At 37.9% G+C, this 21,593-nt stretch overlaps 2 protein-coding genes across 9 annotated transcripts; both read right to left on the bottom strand.

The window, feature by feature from the left end:
- Positions 1–149: 149 nt before the first annotated feature.
- LOC131320049 (nuclear transcription factor Y subunit A-3-like) lies at positions 150–6,416 on the bottom strand. Of its 2 annotated transcripts, none has more exons than XM_058350593.1 (7): positions 6,278–6,416; positions 4,190–4,517; positions 3,073–3,182; positions 2,944–2,985; positions 2,789–2,860; positions 1,594–1,761; positions 150–681 (listed from the first exon to the last, which is right to left on the bottom strand). In XM_058350593.1, the coding sequence occupies exons 2-7, from the start codon at positions 4,497–4,499 to the stop codon at positions 355–357; spliced, it is 1,029 nt and encodes a 342-aa protein (XP_058206576.1). In that variant the 5' UTR covers positions 4,500–4,517; positions 6,278–6,416; the 3' UTR covers positions 150–354. The 2 variants fall into 2 exon arrangements, with proteins under 2 accessions (XP_058206576.1, XP_058206577.1); XM_058350594.1 differs by having other exon boundaries at positions 1,594–1,755.
- A 4,767-nt stretch (positions 6,417–11,183) lies between these two features.
- LOC131320048 (phospholipid:diacylglycerol acyltransferase 1-like) lies at positions 11,184–19,819 on the bottom strand. 7 transcript variants are annotated; one of them, XR_009198098.1, is made up of 8 exons: positions 19,049–19,666; positions 16,825–17,047; positions 15,963–16,246; positions 14,616–14,940; positions 13,812–14,071; positions 12,781–13,273; positions 11,899–12,027; positions 11,184–11,624 (listed from the first exon to the last, which is right to left on the bottom strand). XR_009198098.1 is itself a non-coding variant. In XM_058350589.1 (7 exons), the coding sequence occupies exons 1-6, from the start codon at positions 19,507–19,509 to the stop codon at positions 12,790–12,792; spliced, it is 2,037 nt and encodes a 678-aa protein (XP_058206572.1). In that variant the 5' UTR covers positions 19,510–19,819; the 3' UTR covers positions 11,184–12,027; positions 12,781–12,789. The 7 variants fall into 7 exon arrangements, 3 of the variants coding, with proteins under 3 accessions (XP_058206572.1, XP_058206573.1, XP_058206574.1); XR_009198099.1 differs by having other exon boundaries at positions 11,184–11,443; XR_009198100.1 differs by having other exon boundaries at positions 11,899–11,988.
- Positions 19,820–21,593: the final 1,774 nt, after the last annotated feature.

Here is a 21,593-nt window from a genome sequence, read left to right as displayed (position 1 = left end):
GAATGTAGGATTACCGAATGGACGGCTTGGATGTGCACAACAACTAAATGATAATGTCCAAACTCATAGATGTCTTGATTTTTTTTTTTCAGTACGTGGGAATTCCAATAAATATCCATGCGATAAACCAGAAACCATGCAAAACTATGGACATCAGAAAAGCGACCTCATTCAGAACATTCCCAGTCTTGCATAAGAAACAAAGCTAGGCAGAGAAATTCAGTACATATGGCGTCTTACGCTTCTTGTAATAATAATAGTAATAACAATCACAGAGCAGAGCAGTTAAAAATAAAGGTGACATAAGCCAAGGATGAATTGCCCAGCCGGTGACGTGCTGCTCATTCCCACCTCTCAGCGAACAACTGGAGCACAATGCCGAACTCCAAGAGAGGTGGCTGAGAACCCACGATCCGGCTGCCAAAAAATGACATCACTGTTGGTAACACTTGTGATGCCAGAGCAGGAGGGGATTGACATTGCACCACATTTGCCAGTTTCAGGTTCAAACTTCGGTAAGTCTACTACGTGTTGACTTGAGGGAAGTGATCTTGGGATGCCATGGGTATCAGTGGTAGGATTTGGGTCGGGTTTTTTATCGCTTTTCGTGCGGAGAAAGCGTCCCCCGGATCCCCTAACCCTATTCAGTGCATGCAGATGCCGCGACTCATGAAGATAAGGCTGCATTTAATCGCAAACAGCTTTTAATCTGTGGTGGTTTCAACTCAAAACACAAGTAGACTAAAGAAGTGAATTCGTTGTGGTCAAAATGGAGATCCCTTCCAGTGATAACCGTTACATAAAATTATCATCACAGTGAAATGCAAAATAAGTGCACAAAAATAAATAAATATATATATACACACACACACACACACAGTAATTTTCAGGTCCACTCGCCCGGATTTTCTTATGGTCCTGATTTTCCCTTTCCCGATCGATTTGCGATGATCCGAGCCGCTCAATGTGTTCAAAACGTGATTTTAAGGGTACCCGCGAGAAATCAGCAAAAAAAATAATCGGGAAGGGCTTGATCCGAGCAGTTTTTTACTGAACCGGTCAATGAAAAACTGTTCGGATCAAGCCCTTTCCAATCATTTTTTTTGCTAATTTCTCACGGGTACCCTTAAAATCACGTTCTGATCACTTTGAGCGACTCGGATCATTGAAATTCGATCGGGAAATACGAGGTCCGGACGGTCCGGACCGTAAGGCGTCCGGACCTGAAAAGAACTCTATATATACATATATATATATGCAGCCCAATAATACAAACCATGCTACCTAAGCTCGACTCATCTCCGAGAGTACTTTATTATCTGAATTTGATTCAAACCCAACTCAGTAAGCTTACATTCGAGCAAGAAGCAAGCCAAACTTTAACAGACATTTAACAATCCTTCAGGTTTCAAGCCACGATTGAACAACTACTACTTAGCTTGTCTACAACCACCATAAGTTGTGATGCACTTAGTAACGTGGCAGGTAAGGTTACAAGCTATTTTTTGAATATAAGTGTACAGAGAAATGGGGAGTTCAGATATATTAACATGCCAACTTTCAAGTAAAGCTGAGAATGCACAAAGAACACACCTTTCTAGATTTGGCTATCTTGTTTTGGGCCTCAAGCTTTGCGCGCATTTGTCTCCTCCTGAGGATTGCATGGTATTGTTTTGGGTTGACATAGATTGGACCATCTTCTGCTAAATCAAGAGGCAGTGGAACCTTTGCAGGAGTCATTCCAACCATCTGTTGCTGAATCTGGTCAAATTGCAAAACGAATCACATTGTATTCTTAATAGTACGAAAATGATGTACAACAAAAAGAGCGTATTTTATAGACACATGATTTAAGCTCGAGTTTTGGAATCAAGAATCGCTTAACCCAGTATAGCGAAAACAAATGGATGTATCTCACTAACTAACCCGATGATCTATGTCATGATTTGAGGTTGACATGCAAGTTGTACCACATAAGACATGGCAGTCCAGTCTGTCCAGACCCAGACCCAGACCCAGACCCAGACCCAGACCCAGAGAGAGAGGCTATGGACACCAAAAAACAACACATCTAGCAGAGAGAGAGAGAGAGAGAGAGAGAGAGAGGATATGGACACCAAAAAACAAACACATCTAACACCTAACACCTAACACATGTATCCTGAAAGTTGACCACAATTAGAAATGGTTCCATTTAATTTAATAAGATGCCACAGCTGATTTTTCATAACTATAATTTGGTACTGTCCCCCAGGACACAAAAAAATAGAATATGATTCAACTTTCAACGTCTATTCCGTGAACTTGATAAGAAAATAAAAAAAGTCAACTGCTTCACCAAGAATCCTATTTATCAGGCAATGAGGCTAGAAGAATCACAAGCCAGCAGAAAGAACACAATCGAAATACCCAAGAATTGCTGAGCAAAAAAAAAACCAAGAATTGATAGCAATAATAAATAAACACATTAAATTATTGCACGATAGTCTGTGAGAAAGGAACCTTACCATTTAAGAATCCATAAGGTGACAAAATTATGAATAGAGAAAGATGTGAAATGAGTAATTATGGGGAAAGAAACGAAAACTCTTCACACTAATAATGCAGATAATTGAAACAGGAGTAGAGGCAAGTTATGTTCAAAATGAACTCTAGTGGGAAGAACTCGGATATTAAAGAAGTAATTAGAGCTTCTTGAGGCTGTATAAATTTTCTATAACCCAAACAGAAGGCCCATCCACAATGTCAAACCAATGGAAACACAAATATTGAGCTTAAAAGTACTTACAACAGCTGGTGGTCCATAGGCAGTGAATAACCCCCCGCTGTAAGCATCAGCATACGGGTATAGGATGTGGTTCTGAAATGTTCAGGCTGTAAGTATTAGCTTTAGGTGAACAACAAAACCTAAAACAAAAACCTATCTGTAAGCAATCCACTTACAATTGACTGGCTAGGATCAATCCGTGAAGGAATATTGCAACCCTGAAATGACATTCAGGCCGTAAGTACTAGATTTTAGGTGAACTATAAAACCTAAAAGCAAAACCTACGTGTAAGTAATCAACTTACAATTGACAGGCTAGGATCAATCTGTGAAGGACTGGTGGCAAAATCTTGATGGCCCCTTAAGAAAAATGGCTTCATTTGGCTTTCTACATGCTTTCCATCACTTTCTTGAGCTGAATACATGGACATTGCATTTCATAAGCAATAGGAGTTCTAAGACCACAGTAATTGAAGATAATATGCGCACGTCAAGCAAAATGAATCCATTTTTCCATTTTGGCTCCAGGACTAAAATGGACCCAATGGCCACAAACTGGGAGTTGATATAGCAACAACTGGGTCAACCAATAGTTAAGCTACTTCCAAGTTCCAAGTGCCACATGAGTGGAAGCCACATCATGTGGGACTGATGACAATGACATCAAGGAAAGCTATAACACATCGATAAAAAAATTACTATGTTGAAACTAGATCCCAACAAAGTAACATTACCCACAACAGTTGGTGACTTAAATGGTAACAATAACCTCAAAGACCAAGATTTGAGGACTACTACCGTTGCAGCTCCAAGTACAATATCACTTTTTTAAGTTCCTTTGAGCTTGTTAGAAAAGCTAAGCCCATAAAGTCTCCTTAAAACCCAGGTATTAAGGAGAGGGAAGCTCGAGCCTTATAACCAGCATGGAGGGGGCTTGTCCAGGCGATGTGGGACACAATTCAACACACCCCTTGGCCCACAAAGCGTGGCAACCAAACAACAGTTCACCAACGAAAGGCCCAACTAAAGCTCTGATACCATGTTAGAAAAGCTCAGCCCATAAAGTCTTCTTAAAACCCGGGTATTAAGGAGAGGGAAACTAGGGCCTTATAACCAGTATAGAGGGGGCTTGTCCAGGCGATGTGGGACACAATCCAACAGAGATTATATTAACTGATCAAAGGTGGTATTCAATGTGTAAGACTAGCCGTAATACAAATGGATGTAACATAATACAAACAGATGAACTTCTCAGTTGTTATGTACTCCAGTGATCACAAATCCAAAGGAGTACTTTACTAGAGGAAACAAATTCATAAAGAAAAGTTCATACCCCTCAAAATGACCATTGGTACCTTGCGAGTCACTTACACAGATAAAGAATGATCTAGTGCAAAAAAAATGAAGTTAATGCATCAATACCCGGTTCCGATGAAATGCATTGATCTTGAGAATTGGTCCCCGTCATATTCAAAACTTCATGGTGAGATAGATCACTCGATTGAGTTGATGATGAATCCTGGTCTTTTCGTTGAAGACCAAAATGCTTTGCTTTGAGAGGCAATTCTGATGGTGATTCCACTTTCAAGCTAAAATGCACGGATGAGGATTGGGGAAGGAGTTGTTCGTGTAAATTCCACCATGATGGACAGTTAATAGCAAAATGAGACATTGGATAATTTGGATTTTGCTCAAATATTTCAGTGGGGAAATTTTGAACTCGTATAGCCATCTATATCATTGATGAATCCTGAATGATACAAGCATATCTTCAATCAATTCAACGAAACCAAATCATTACAGGGACAAACTCAATAAACTACAAAAAAAACCCTATTCACTTCATTTATGGTCATTTCATTTCCAATCATGTAAGCTAATTAAAATCAGCAAAACATTTGAGTTAACCAATCATCTCCAGCATATAACATTAGTTATCAATACCAAAAGCTAAATAGTAAGGTTGAAAAGCTACATCAAATAAAATTCTGAAGCAGTCAGACCTTGGTAATACATAGGGCAGTTAAAACCTTAGTAACGTGTAACCTAAACAAGTTAAGTAAATACTCCAATAATGGACAACCGAAAAGACTAATAATGCAACATTGAATAAAATAGTCAGGAAAGAAATAAATGACATTTAGTGGAGTAATCTACATAATGGAAAAAGATAATTGGCCGAATCAAACAATTCAATTAGTGCAACAACGTAAAGATGGACCCAAATTCCGCGGAACAAAAGTTGGAGAAATCAAGCATTTTCTCTACCTCGCAAAACTAGTTTGGCAAATACCTACACTCTACTCTTTCATTAATCCAAAACTAGAACTTTGAAGAGTTTTACTTTAGCAAAAATGGGTAAGCACAAGTTTTGGTTCAAAAACTCTTCTAGGGCACACACTTGAACCAACGAAGGGGAAATATGAAATATCTCAACTTCACATTTCCAACCCTGGAGAAGTGAAAACAACACAAAGAGGTCTCCAAACAGTTTTCAACTTATTGATTCCACTTCCACCCAAAAAAGGAATCTCACTTCATGGACTGACACGTACTCGCACAAAAATCCCACAAATGTTCAACCTTAGTCCCAATCAACTTGAAAGATGAAATACTAAATTTTTTACGGGAGGAGAAGATGTCCCTTGTAAAGATAAATTTTCCCTATTTCTTCAGGTATGGGATTAGTAACAGACTCACATAATCCTTCAAAAAGCCCTGCGTCTCCGCTCTAAATCCTCGCTCTCGCGAATTTTAATAGTTTGCGATGAGTTTCAAAGACGTTTTCATGCTCGGGCACGCGAATTACGCGACTTAGGGTATGGGTTACCAATGCTACAAACCATATAACCAGCAAATATACCAAGAAGTATAAACTTGCACACCAAAGCAATATAAACAACGGGACATCCATAACTTCAGTACCAACAACTCCTTGCTCCAACCTTAACTGATGAAAGCCAAAAGGGTTATTGCAAATAATTTTCAATCAAGAAAAGAGAAAACAGATTAACCCTCTCGGACATGGAAACTAGGAAAACAATCGGACAACAACCCATTCACTAAATTCATTTGCCAATACATAAAAAGAGTCAATAACCAGAGTTACCCTCTTCACTTTGATTACGGAACACACACACACACCCACAGAGAGAGAGAGAGAGAGAGAGAGAGAGAGAGAGAGAGAGAGAGAGAGATTCTATGAGAAAAACCCAAAAAAACCAACAAAGCCCATAACCCCAAAATAGCAACAAATTTATCTATCCAAATATCGTTTCTCATCCACAACAGCAACAGCTCCCACATGCAATCAATCAAACATAAGCCCACAAAATACCAAAACACCTCACATATGGCAGAGTAACTACGAAAAAAAAGGAGAAAGGGAAAGGAAAGACTCTTTAAGCTAAGCTAAATACTGGATAAAAAGACGAAACTGCTGTGTTACACTGAACCCACATGTATGTATATGTATGTGCAATGGAAAAGTGGGGGGAGAGAGAGAGAGACCTTTGGGATCTGATAAGCTGAGAAGGAGCAAGAAACAGAAATGTTGGAAAGGAATTGGGCATGTCTCCTCCCTTGAAACCCTCTCTCTCTCCCCTCTCACACTCTCTCTCTAGAAACAATGCTATTGGGTTGCTGTAAATGACACTGTGATTCCCAATAAAAGACACACACCCACCGCCTCCACCATTGCGATTGTTCATCTCGGGGGTCCACTCTGGCTCTTGTTTTGTCGCGTAGCGCTAATTCAACGTTTTCCTGTGAGGGGTCCACCGAAGCAGATACGCTTTACTTCACTGCAGCTCTCAGCCGCCCTTTACTGTTTCGCGTACCACGTCACGCGCTGTGTGATGCTTCAGCTGACGCGTTTACACGACGCGCAAAAAATAGTGGTTAATGGCATGCCACTAGCAAGGGAAAATCGTAAAATGCAGTTGACAAGAAAAAGGACAATGTAAAGTTTCGTTTGTAAAAGAAAAAGCTAATAAGAGCTTAATGAGCTGTCTATAATTTAAGTGGATCATGAGAAAATTCATTTTCTTATGCTATAGTGCTGCGAAAAGTGTCGAAAGTATATCGAAAATTGTATTTTTTTCATTCTTTTTACCTTATTGACAACTCAATTGATTGTTAATAGCATAATCTGTTTGTTTGTTTTTGTGCAATAATATCTAAACGAACCCCCAATTTGTGTAAGCTCTTTTCCGTCTTCTTTTCTCCTTTCTTTTATATTTCTCTCCCTTCTTTGTGTTGTGCGAGCATGCCCCATTCACTCTCTCTCTCTCTCTCTCTCTTTTTGTGGATCGTTATTACTCTATGCAACACAGTTAACTCCACCGTACATAACATATCCATTTCGAGAAATTTATAAGATGAACCTTTAAAAATGTGTGGCTATGGAAGATGTTGGGACACACAATACCACTAAAGAATTACTTTCGTCTAACACACTTGAAAACAAAGAAAGTACTGTATTAATTACTACACTGTTGGAGTTGACTAAATAAAAAATAAGTACCTAATCTAACTATTGGAGATGATCTCAATTGGAGAGTGAGGAATTCCACAATGAATGGTTTCCAATGTTTGAGAACTTGTCTATCTATGCATGCATGCAAATGTGTGAGGCCAAGGGAGTGACCAAGAATTTTAATATTGTGCAAACGAACATTAATTATGAAAAGATTTGTGGAGATGTATATAAGACGTGATATTAATTTCTATCGATACAAATTGTACAAGTAGTACTTTAAGTATTATATAGCATATATCGCTCTACACAATTATAGAATATGTCATATATAACTATAACGTGTGTAATCAAATGCATAATTATTTAGAGAGACTATAACTTTATTGAAATTATTTTGTGCTCATTGAAACATGTCATGATACCACAATGACGCTTGAACTAATACATTTTTATGCGGCGTATCATAAGTTTGTGAGACCTGCACAACAATATGCAAATAAAACTAGATGTTGGGATATGCCAGAAATCTCATGACAATAGGTTTCATTTCATTTGATTTGACTGAGATGCTTTAGTTGACGAAACCATATAGATCTTATATTTTTTCCTTTTAACGTGATTATTCTTACGCAAAGATGTGGATTCGTATTGAGTGAATTTTGATTATTAAATAGTTCATTCATGGTTCATGACAACTTCACGACTTTGACCTATTAATTAACAATCGCATGAAAGAACAAGAGATGGTTTGAACTCGATTATTTATCCTTTAAGATTGAGTATTCTTTGTATTAAAGTGCAGTTTCTTGTAGTTTTTGGGAAAATAATTTTGAAATGAGTATCTATTGACAATAAGAATTCGAAGTGTTAAAATTTAATTTGAGAGTGAAAAAGTTCGGAAAAACAAAGACTAGAACACATATATAAAGCCACCATCAAGGTTTATTTAACCACGCAGCCTTTTTTTACTACACACTCTTTATCCCAAAAATGGAACTCCATATTAAGTTTGTCTTCTTTTTTCTTTTTCTTTTTTTGTCTTTTCGTCGTCTTATATGAACTCTTTCAACTTTAGTCCATATTTTTGTACTTTTTTTTATTCTTCTCTCGAGATAGAAAATACTATGATATAAAAGTTTTACCAAAATCTAGTAAACATTAAAGAAAAATACGAAAAAGACCAATAGAAAAAATCCGAAAAAAGTTTGGCCAAAAGGCCCTTACTTAAGTATATTTCACTTATTAGTCATGTGTCCAACAATGCAAAGCCCTAGCCCCTAGGATGCTTATACAAGGCCTAAATAAGTAAATAAATACTAGTAGTATATTACAAGACTGAGCCCATCAAACTATCATAGTCAACGGTTACTTCTAATCAAGACTGAGCCCATCAAACTATCATAGTCAACGGTTACTTCTAATAAAGAAATTAATATGAACTTAATATGAACTTTACGTATTAATTAAGTTATTGAGCGCTAGAGGATTAGTCCCAAACTCCCACAACACGTTTCATTAACAACCTTACGAGGATCATTTCAAAAAAACAACCTTACGAGGAAAAAAGACAAAATAACCTTACGAGGACGAATGCCTTTGAGGATCATTAGACTAGACGTACGTTGCATTTTTTTTCCAGATTTTCTTTTTTTTGGTCAAGCGGAAAATAAATTTTTTATTTTTTATTTTTCCAGATTTTCTTTCTCTCTTTCACAAGACAAAAACAAAAAGAGAGTAAAGAGAGTAGCTCCATAACAGAATGGGAGCCTTGTAGAGCGGTGCATAGCGGGGCGTTCATCTCGGCAACTGACGGTTCGAATCTTAATCGACCGATAGACGATTTAGATTTGTATGAGTTTAAATTTCATCCGAACCGTCTGTTACCGAGATGAATGGCAAAATTGGGCGCTCTGCACCTGCTCAACATGAAATTGCCGTGCAGCATCCCCGTCCCTCCATAACTTGATCCACGAACAACAAAGAGAGAACATGGTGGGTGCACACACCCAAGAGTTGCCGGCGAATGACTTACTTTGGGAGTACTTTCCTTGGTCATGGGTTCGATCCCCCATCGGGTGAGTACTCTAATAGTAAGTGGAGAGCCGTGACTCGTGTGGCCGCGTTAGTTCTCCCAAGGTTTGAGTTGCACAATCGAATCTAATTGTGGCTCTGTTGTAGGGCTATTCCTCTGTTATAAAAATAACATAAAATAAAACATGGTGGGTGCGGATAGAAATATCTCTTCTAATCATTCTGTGTCGAAGGTAATCTTGTTCACAGAAAATCTACTATCACCGCTCCTTCCACCTCTCCGCTTCAATCTTGTGTTGATGGGCAAAATCTAACTTTTTGCGCGTCTTTGGATGGTGGAACTAGAATCTAGGCGGAGGAGTAAAAATGCCCCCTCCCTCCCTCCCTAGAGACCTGGCGGATGATTCCGTTACGATAAACGACGAGGGATGCGACAAAAACCGTGGGCTCCCCCCGTTAAAGCAGGCAGGCCAATCAGAACCCAAAAATAGGGCCCAAATCGCCAGTCAAATTTTAAGCAACAAAAGGACAGTGAAAGTCGTTGTTTGTTTTGCAAATTTGGGTAGATAAAGGTAGGTGGGTGCCAGTGCCAGTGCCACATAAATGAAGGGTCAGGTCAGGTCCGGTCAGGTCTGGTCAGAGGAAGTTGGATGTGGTCTTCACATATAAAAGGCAGAAGGACAGTGATACTCTCTGCTGTAAATGCTTTTGTCCTATTCCTAAACATTTCGTACCTTCAATTTGAGATATTTTTTTTGCTGTCGGTAGGATATGATACCATACACGTGATATTCCGTCGGCGATAATACAGTTCGGATTTAAAAAGAGAAAAAGAGACAGAGAGAGAAATCAATTTGGACCGTTCAAAACACGTTTGGACAATCCGGATCACCGACGGATACCACCACGTGGTACCCCCGCTCGGCACCCAAAAACTTCGCAAATTGTTTTCATCGAATTTTATTTAGTAATTTTTTTTTTTTTTGGCTATGGCGATTATCAAAATTTATTTTGGAAATTCTTAATTCATGTTTTCTACCGCAAAAAGCAATGAAATGTGCTTTACTAATCGCATTGCAGTCCCTTTTCAAAAAAAGAAAACGAAAAAAGATTGCATTGCAGTTAGAGAGTGAATTACCACCTTCCAATATTCTCTCTAAATTTTTTCTATTTTCTTAATTCTTATACTCCCTCCGTCTCTATTTAATTGTCTACTACGATTTTGCGTATATTTTCACCGACTTATATCTCTTGACGTATATTGCATGCTAAAAATATACAATATGGATCTTGTTTGATATATCTTAATTTTTTCTATAAGATAATTATTGCAAAAACATAATATACGTCGAAAGATATAAGTCAATGAAAATGCACGTAAAATCGTAGTAAATAATTAAATAGGAACGGATGAAGTACTTTATTTCCTCCTTCGTCCTTTTAATTTGGAATGAAGGTGGAGTAATTTGCAAAGGATTAAGACCAATTACTCCCTCCGTCTCTAAATAAGTGTCTGATGCACAAACCTAGACCTTTAAAAAAATACATTTGTTTTGTTAACAAAAATCTTTTTTTTCACAAATCAGTAAGATAGCAGTGAGTTTTATTAGATTGTAAAAAAAAAAAAATTACTCCTAGATTTTTTAACAAAAAATATCCATCTTTTGTAAAATCTAGATTTGCGCGCCGAACACTTATTTAGGAACAGAAGGAGTAGTATTGATTTAATGCTTGGAGGATACTACCGGTGTTACGATAGAATATGTGAATAACACAAGCAAAACTCTCAAAAACCTGACCCATTAAACTTTTCAGAGATTTCTCATGCAAAAAAGAAAAGAAAAAGAGAACAAAATATAACAAAGATCTTCCTTACAATCATTTGATAGAAGTCTCACGACAACGAGAAAGAACATAAGTTATTTTTCATCACGCATTGATTCAGAACTTGTTTATTTGACAGGAAATGAGCACAAAATTGAACTACAAATTTAAGGAGACAATATATACTGTGTTTGATTTCCATTCTTATGGGCTGAATTAAACAAGCATCAGATACGGTGTCCAACAAAATGTGCAATATACAATATAATGAAAAGTATGGTATTACTTCTCGCTTCCTTTTGGTCCGGTGCTACATAACTTACGAGGTTTTACCAGTAGTCCTGTCAAACAAACGAACTCTTAAGAAACTAAAAGACAGTTGAAACGACAATTAAAAATCCAATCACAGATTTTTTGAGTCACAAGCGAATGTAATTCACTCTTGACAGGCTTAGAGATGCTTTGGGGGCAGGAATAAATATACGCAAATGAAGAACGACTAGTTTCCTTTATGTTGTCAAGCTGCAAAAAAGATTACAACTTCAGGGCTACAAAAAACCAAACTCTACAACATAGAAAATTTGTATACTTTACAGCTTTCAATTGTTAATTGAATGTATCAAAATTTCTGGGAAATCTTAAATAAAGCATCCTAGAAATAGCACAACCTGGACACGTCACCGAATGCCAATTTTCAAGCTTCCCGTATAAATAAAAATCGAAATTTCAGTAAATAACAACAGATCCTTTTTTTTTTTTTTTCCTTTCTTTCCCCCAATAGTGAAGAACAGATTACCTTGACGTCTCTGCCAACAGTGGGTTCTCCATTTCTCAGTATCCAAAGTCAACACAAATTCACACCATGAATCCAGGCATCACTAACCATCTGTACATTGATGCCAATTGACTCCAAATGCATAAGAATCTGTATGTAACCAAAAGCAGCTCTTACGGTAGTGTTTCTAATTTACCTTACGGGTGGAAGTAAGAAAGGTTACCATAGTATAACACGAAACGGCAGGTTTGGTTGAAATGAGTTGGTCAAACAAACAACCAAAATATGTACTTCTGAAAACACAAAGTTACAGGCACAATACAGAAACACTCAGGTATATGTATTTGAGAAAGTATACGTTTAACATCTGAAAAGATGGTTATTGGCTATAAACCAGTTATTTCTCAGTTTGTCAAAGCATGGTGCTAGATTTATCTAATTGAGTGAAAATTGCCTAAAATTCTGCATTAACCTAGTAAAGGAATTAGTAGCAGCTATAGATGTGATGAACTTAATTATACACGTGGATTTTAAGGAACTTGATATTGTGAGACAGCTTCTAGATACCGTATAAACAAGAGGGCATGTTCCATCTATAGAATTGGGTTGGACTGAATATATGCATACATGTTACGTTCTGATAGGTCACCAATAAAAATCCTGAAACACAGTATATGAGTATAGGACTTCATCGATATAGATTGCCTTTTTAGTAACATGTTGTCTTTGGAACTCTGTGCATCAAAAACTTACTAGTCCAGCTCTTTCTTCTATGGAATTATCTTAACCCTAGGATGCAAAGGCTTGCGACAACATAAAACTCTTAATCACTCAAAGAAATCTTCCCATAAAATTCAACACATTCTATGATAAAAAAGAATTCAACACATTTTACAAACTCACCAATGAGATCTACAGTGGTAAGTTGATGTTTTCGGACCATTTGAAGATATCAGAATAAACTTGATCTCCTCCCAGTTCTTTTCCTGTAGCTCCTGCGGCCACTCTTAGTATATCTTCAATCAACGCAAAGTTCCCCAGTATATCTACATGAGCACCACTCTGGGTTCCCCGCCCTTCCAAAAGATTGGCCGGCGGGGCATGATTATATTCCCTTATGTAATTACCAATTCCAGAAGGATTGAATCGGGTTTTTCCCCTCCAACCTTTTGCAGCCATAAAGCCTGCACTCAGGACAGGAACTGTTTCATCTCCATCAACAGAGTAAACCCCACCCTTTAGACAACTGCAGTCCTGACCACCCTCTGCTGATGTGTCAATCTGGAATGGGATGTAACACTCAGCAGCAGAACTTAACTTATAAACATAAGCCCTTTCGGTAGGGACTCCAACGCCATACATTGAGAAGATCTCCATGTCAGGAGCATTTGGTAATCTGCAAAAGCATCACCGAATTTTAAAGCCGCAGTAAATTGTAATCCTCCACTGCCACACCCAAAGAGATAAAAAAGAAAGAAAAAGATAATAAGGAAAAAAGTGTTACTGCTAGTTTAACAAACAAGCAGGCAGCTAAGAGAAGCAATGCCATCAATTTTAAGTTAACAAGCAAAATCCTATTAACTATGGACGGATAGCTGAACCATAAAAACACATGCCTATGCACATTGCACACATTTACAACACAAACAGTATTTCCCCGGAGTGAGTGACCTAAATAACACTTTGATAACCCGATAACATTTCTGCTACTGATATCTCTATAATTGAAAACTAAGGAATCATGTCAATTCAGCATCCACAAAAGCACTAATCTTGCTAAGATAAATCACATATTGACACCTGAATAACAGAAACAAAGTCATAATCTGCAGTCTTCCAGTGTGTGTGTGTGTGTGTGTGAGAGAGAGAGAGAGAGAGAGAGAGAGAGAGAGAGAGAGAGAGAGAGAGAGAGAGAGAGAGAGAGAGAGAATCACTTTGTTTCTAAGGGGTTTGACCAATATCTGTAATGTTCATACTTCTTGTCATCCAAATTGTCAGCAATTCCATATGAAAAGTGAGCACTGCCACGTTTCATCATCTTTGGGGCAACAAACTGAAGTAGATCCAGCAATGATCCAGCAGTGTAAACTTTGTAATCTGCAACAGCTTTGATACCTTCGATTCCCATATCATGGTACTCGGTCCATACATCACGGCACGTTGTGTTTGCCAGGTTGTTGCCCTTAACAGCACCCTACAGACCGATCAACACCAAGTAAATAACGATCAGATCTCGACATATGCAATTCAAATTGCAAAATTAACGTGTCCGCATAAAACAAGACACTGTCTTTCATAGGTTGTACTGGAACAATGCAATCTGCGATTAACCCTGTGCAAGGTGACAAAGTAGTAGGGGATGTGGAATAGGTGTTACATTTTTTTCAATTCAAAACCCAGATTGAGAGCACTATTTTCAATTCAAATGTAAAAGCAAAGCATTTTGATGGTATAAAGGAGAAGGTCATCCTGAAAACTGATACAGAAAACAACCAAAATTTGAACAATATTAAAGTAAACTAACGAGGAGCAATCCTTGATATCTACACAGTAAAATCTAACAAGGAGCAATCCATGATATCTCTAAAGATAAATGTAGACTGGTCACATCTGCTGTTTAGAGAGAGAGAGAGAGAGAGAGAGAGAGAGAGAGAGAGAGAGAGAGAGAGAGAGAGATCTTTTTCTTTTCAATCCAATGGATTGGATGTTAAGAATGGAACGAGAATTCGAAACATTACCCTGAAATCCATCCTCTCAATTTTTGATGACTCTGCATCAGCTACATCCTTCCCAAATGATATTATTCTCCCATAATGCAAACGTTTTGTTTTATCTAAACTAACTTTTCCATTTTGGCCTGCTGTCTGATTGTCACTGTTCTTCATTTTCTTGGCAACACACTCATAGCCTTCTTCCGGTGACCAATCAAGGCCACCCCAGATGGTGTCCCCACCTTTTGGAATCATTGACATGGTTGAATCCCATGTACGTGTCATCCGCATTACATGCTGTAAAGTCTGAAAACCAAATACATCCATTTCCAGAACACCAGGTGCAATAGCCCTATAAAAGGAGGAGACTTTCGTTAAAAAACAAAAGGCTAAACAAAACTACAAGGTAAATGAACCCAAAGTAACACCAAAAGCCATGTTTGTTCTCTGCAAAATTCCCAACTAAGTACGCTTTCTAAATGGCCAAACAGGTAAGAAAAACGCACATCATGTCGTAATCATGTCTTCGACATAATAAGTAGAATACAATTATCAAATATTTAACTATCCCCCAAAATATGTTTATGATACAATAATATGAAACGAAATTATAACAAATTTGCAGTGACTACACAACATAAATCAGTGTTTCTATAAACACAAGGCCTATCATAGTAGAATCATCCTCTACGTGATTTTTCTTCTTCTCAAAGTTCTCAATGAGAAACATTAAAACATACTCCAGCAGGCATTGCTCTATTTTTACGCGATTTGGAACTAGAACAAGATTAGATTGCCAACTATTTAAACTCTGTCCTCATCAAACTTGGCACTTAGCAATTTAAAAACCACAATAAATCTGATTCATTATTGAAGCCATCAAACTTTGTCAAGAATAAACAATTATAAATGTGATCCATCAAATTGTTGAAACATTGTAGAATAGCGCAGCAATGAAGATTCTTGGTACAGCACAGAATCAGACAACCTAAGAGACAGAAATAAGTAGTTCTTCCATTGGAATAAAACAAAGCCCCAATTTGCAGCTTTGACAACTCTTCCCTCTTTCCTTTTCCAGGTAGTAAGATTAACTGCTGGATGAGGAGGGGGCACAAAGACAAACCATGGGGGACACAGTTTGTATAGATACTCAAGCTCTTGTTTGCAATTGCAGAATAGAGTGAATGTGATCACACTAACTTTGAGGTGTATACATAGCTTGTATAAGTAAATAACTAGAGAAATTAATCAAAATACCATTACGCCTTAATTAACACGTGGGTTTGTTTCAAATGGAAAAAAAATGAGTCAAATATGCAATCCATGAAAATCACAACATAGATCCATCCACTTAATAATGGTTATAATACAAACCTGGCAACAGCTATATCCTTTGCTTCAGCAGAGAATAATCCGGTTACTGCTTTTGGAACACCTAAAAATGGTCCACCAATATTCATTATCGCCTTTATATGCTTAGCACACCAATCTGATCCACCCCCACCACCCATCGGGGCAGGTGACTCCACCCATTTCATAAAATGCAAGAAGTACAGAACCCCCATTGAATGTGGAATTACGACCACTTTTCTACCGCCACTTGTCACCACCATGAGTTCTATATTACTTTTAATCCTGCTAAGAGTTTGGTCGCGTACCTGGTCGATTCAATTTAGGAGAGAATCAAATTTAAGAGACTGTACTGTATCAAAAACACAAGATCAATTAACGCCTGATGCAAGAATGAAGAATCACTAACTTTTCACCACTTACTAAATGGCAATTTGGACAAAACAGCTATCCATGCATGATCAACTTGGCAGGCATGGAAAGCATGGTAAGGGTATCTAGAATAACTGCAAAGTTGGTATACCAAAAGCTAACGAGGGGCATAACTCGGTATAAAAAACAGATATTGATTAATGCCTGATGTTAGAACCACTAACGTTTCACCGGTTACTAGCTGCATATAAATCTGAATACCAAAGGAATAAGAGAATTTGGACAAAACAGCTATGCCTATCCGTGCATGACCAACTTGGCAGGCATACCAAAAAAAACCTAACGGTAAAGTTGGTATACCAAAAGCTACTGAGGGGTATAACTTGCCTGAGAATATCAATAGTTACACAAGGCGCAAGTTGATCTAAACTCTATGTTGATAATATTATAAGCAATAACAAATGCACATGTAACAGAACAAGACGGGGAATAATTAAGGATGTCGCAAACATACCTCTGTATTCTGAAAGGATATCCTCCAGTCATATGCAGCCATATGCATGTTTTTCTCCTCATACCCTATGCGTGCCAAATTTGCAATAAGAACTGCCCACACAAAATAACCAGGAGCAAAATAATCAGCCGCAACAAGGCCAGATACAGGCCTAATTCTTATACCGGAAGGGTCCAATCCAGTTTCATTATCCAGTGACAAGTGCTCAACCCAGCATAATGGTCTGCAGGAAAATATCACACAAAAAAGTAAAACCCTTTTTCAATTCCAACCAGCATAGAATTGCTTTTAAAATTTAACACAACGAAACTCTGATAAGGTTAAGAACAAGATATGATGTCATTATAGCAATGGGTGACATAATATAAAAACTGCGAGTACATTTTAATGCTATTAGAATATGTAATGAAGACACATACTTGCTCAACTAGCAAGGTTACAATAATGTATAATGCAGGTTTTCAATCCAATACCTTAACCTTTATAAGAGCAACATATTTGTTCAGTTACAAATTTGGTTTAAAGCACTACTAAAGGTAATGGATTCAGTTAACCGATGGAATAAGATAACTGGATGGAGCACGCCAGGAGCAAGTAGATGAACAAATGTATGGAACACAGGCTTATCGTGGGAGCAAAATAATGATTCATATTCCGGCTGACTAGGTAGAACTGGAAAATGCTAGATTAAGGATGACTGCTCACTTGCATTAATCTTTATCCAAAAACTACGGAACCTTCCAACTTCCAAGTAGCACGAATTATCATCTCATAAGATATCCTATGCTAGGATATGGAAAACTGGCTAAGTTACTAGCATCAACGTGCACTAGATCCCCTGTATCAGTCAGCAGGCTCGAAAGCTGCAGCTGGCTCGGCCTCATTTTGCAAACAAAAAAATGTGTCCATCACCATAAAGAAAAAGTCAAGCCTGAAGAACTACTATATGTCTCACTAAAAACCTTTTTCACTACCCTCCAGCTCATATACTCAAGGATCTTCTGGATTTTATATAAAAATTTCCTCAACAGGGACTTAAAAGCAGTGTCCCCTCAGAATCCTCCTTCGCTCCTTCCTTATATTCTTTCTCTCCACTTATCATCCTTCCCAAACACAACAAGAAGAAGAGCAAATTAAAAAACCATTTTCATTACATGGTTGACTGCCCTTGTCATAGTTTTTTCCTCATTATGTATTAGCATTTCTTTCCTGCGTAATCACTGGACCATATGAAAGATTCAGACATTCAGAGCACCAACCTACTTGTGGTCCCAGTGTGTGTGTGTGTTAAGAAACCTTTTTCACTTGCATGGTTGCCTGCCTGTATCTTGGTTTCTTTCATTGATCATCTGTCACCCTTTCTCTTGTAATAACTGAGCCACATTGAGCATTCAGAGCAGCAAACAAGTTGTGGTCCAAAAGGAAGAAAAGAAGTAGCAAAGCAAACCAACTAGTGAGATGTATTTGAATAACACTTCCCCATACTACTGTTACTTAGGTTTCACTACTAAGTACTAACTCAAGAAAGAGTTGCTGCAAGCTCATCCACTCGTACAATTTCCTCAGAGCAATCAAGAACCTCCGTCAATTTCATGTAACAATTCGCCTTGGAAGACACTTATAAGTGTGAAAGGAAATGAATAGGAAACTCTTTCACTAAAATGAACACAGAGACTCATCAGCAACCATATTTCTTCTCTAAAGTAAACGAAACAGCTTTCCCATACTTACAGCTAAAACACACCTTTTCCCCCCCACATATAACAATCAACCCTTTACAAATGCATTCAAGTACACAGTACACCGCTACACCTACCAAGCACAAAAGCAAAACACTACTTAGATTACCCAAACAATTACCATTCCGAATATACCAACCTTAAAACTGGATATATGCAATTCCACATAATGGAGTAATCACAAGCACACAGAAATTAACCTGGTTCATGGCTACATCTACCAGAGTCAGTACATTATTTCCACTATGATTAAGAAAAACATACATACATATAACGTCAAATTAGACTACTAAACCAACGATGCTAGCTCAATTTGCCGGAGTCCCTGCACCTTAGTAGGAGGTCAAAAGTTCGATTCTTTCTTCCTGCGTGAACACTTTGTCACTTTATTTAGAGCTTCTAAAAGACATTGCTGGATTTTCTCATTATCTTGAAAATTAATGTAATTATCATGAATTTACCGCTAATGATTGGAATTCAGTTACCTCTTATAAACTTCCCCAAATGTACCACCCCATAGCCTCTTCCTGAACAACCCTTCGGCACACTGGTGCCCTTCCCACAGCTCAAGCCCTCCGGTAACTATTCCTGGTACAAACACCACCGGATGCTTCGCCGTTAACCCTTCTTTGAGCAGCTTCACCCCCGGCGGATCCGGTAACGGCCCCGTTATCGCCTCCGTCACGTACTGAGGGAACGAGGCCGGCATCGCGTTGAACAGGAACAGCAGAAACCACCAAATCGAGCATATGCAACCGATGAACCAGCAGCAACTGTCCACGCAATTCCACCTCCTCAGCTCCTTCTCTCTCCTCTTCTGATGGAACCTCTCCTTCTCTCTCCTCTTCTTCTTGCTGTCGTCGTCGCCGTCCTCCTCCCCGTCAACTCGTGGCTTCTCCGGTTTAGATGATTTCTCCGGTTCAGAGCCCTTTCTCTGCCTCAACATCGACGCATACGTGTCGATGTTACGATGTATATGTATATATATGCAGAGAGAGAAAGTGGAGCTCTTTTAAATGCTCTGAGGAGAGAGAGAGGCCTGACTATCTCTGCTTGTACCCTGTGTATATACTGTGTGTATAGCAGAATAAATTATGTAAATTGGCGTGGTGGCCGGAGGTGGGGCTGCGGCGGTTAAGTGGTGGTGATGTGGAGGCGGGGGGACTTTCGGATGTAAAGGTGGGACCGGGTAGGGATGGGAGAGTTATTACCGACACGTGGTGGGAGATCTGTAGATCGGTGATTTTTCGTTGGTGATGATGAACGGTGGGGAAGGTGGGAGGTAGGTTATAAGTATGGGAGGGAGAAGCACGGTGGATGTCACGTGGTGGAAACCTCAGTGGGAGCCTGGCAGGAAAAAGCCAAAAGAAAGTGACAGCCAGAGCTTCCTGGGAAAAACAACTACCGGGAAAGGGAAAACTCCAAAAAATACACTCCGTCCCATTTTTTCTTTTTAAAGACTTTTTTGATATTCATGTAATTCTTAAATTTTTTTTTATCTTCTGGTATGAATTTTTAAAAATATGCAATATAAATCTTATTTGATAGTTCTTAATTAAATTTATAATAAAAAAATTTAAATTATGAAAAATATTATAAATTAGAAGATATAAGAATTTAAAAAACAAGACGAATATCGAAAAAGACCATAGAAAATGAGACGGGGCAGTACTAAAAAAAAACAGAGAGGATGCGGTGAATTTAAGTAGTAGTACTAATAAATTTTACTACTACTATAAATGACTACTAGTATTTACTTACTGGTGTAAATTCTGTCCGAATGAGTCAGAAAAGGGAGTTTTCCGTCACCCCCGTGAGCCACCTTCGCATATTTTTTTGGGTAATTCAAACCATGCATTTTATAGGACCTATAAAATAATGTATCCGTGCAAAAAACCAACTTGTACGGACATTGATAAGTATGTTAAAAGTTGAGTTTTTAAACAAAAAAATGAACAGATGTGGACAATTTAACTTAAAAAACAGTTGACAAATCCATGCGTCTATTTTTTCGTCTAGAAACTCAACTTTTAACATACCTATTAATGTTCGGACAAGCTAACCCTACAAAATACACGGTTTGAATTACTTTAAAAAATTCGCGAAGGAGGCCCATAGGGTTCGACAAAAAGAACCCTGCTAACCACACATACATCTATGCACAAATTGTGTACAGATTTTATTGTGGAGCCCACCACGGGTTCCACACAAATGATCCGAACAGTTCATTTAATGTAAAATATTTTTTTCAAGGGTCTCTGTAAAAAATTAGCTCAATCTAATACCTATAAGTGCTCGATCCAATCATCTAAATTTTCATTCAGATTTTCAGGTAATGAAAAGTTAGATGATTAGATCAAGCACCTATAGGTATTGGATTGAGCTGACTTTTTACGGAAACCCTTCAAAAAATGTTTTATATTTAATAAACGACTCGGATCATTTGTGTGGGATCTGTAGTGGATCCTACAACAAAATCTGTGCACAATCTATACACACATTGTCTATGTGGACAGATTTATCGCGACAGAAAACCCCCTCATTTATATCTCTATACTTTTATCCTAATTTGACGGGGAAGTTTTGCCTTTTCATTGCAATCTCACCTCACGAGTAACTATTTTATCTCCAAACATGTCACCTGTGCAATTTTCGTCAATAAATGGAAGGAAATTGAAATTGAGTGTCCAATTTCATAACGGGTTTTTGCTTTAGTGTTTATTTGAAATATCAAAAAATTCAAATATTTATGAGACATTGAGGTGTAAGTTCGAGAATTTTTTTTAAAAAAAAAAAAATCCGTATAAATCCCTAAACTTTAAGAAATTTATAATTATGTTTATTTTGTAAGAGAGATACTTATTCATGGGTCCTCCATGAATAAGTTATTTACGGACGCGGACGATCTCATCCATCCGTCTTGACAATCAATGGCTTGGATTTTAAAAAAAAAAAAACCTTGCTTGAAAGAGTGTTTTATTAAAATCCGAATCGTCTAAAATACTTTTATACGTGCAAGATTGAGCGCTG

This window comes from Rhododendron vialii, chromosome 3a (assembly GCF_030253575.1).
Source record: "Rhododendron vialii isolate Sample 1 chromosome 3a, ASM3025357v1".
In the NCBI taxonomy this organism is placed as follows: Eukaryota; Viridiplantae; Streptophyta; class Magnoliopsida; order Ericales; family Ericaceae; genus Rhododendron; species Rhododendron vialii.
This window is presented reverse-complemented; position numbering and strand designations above follow the sequence as displayed.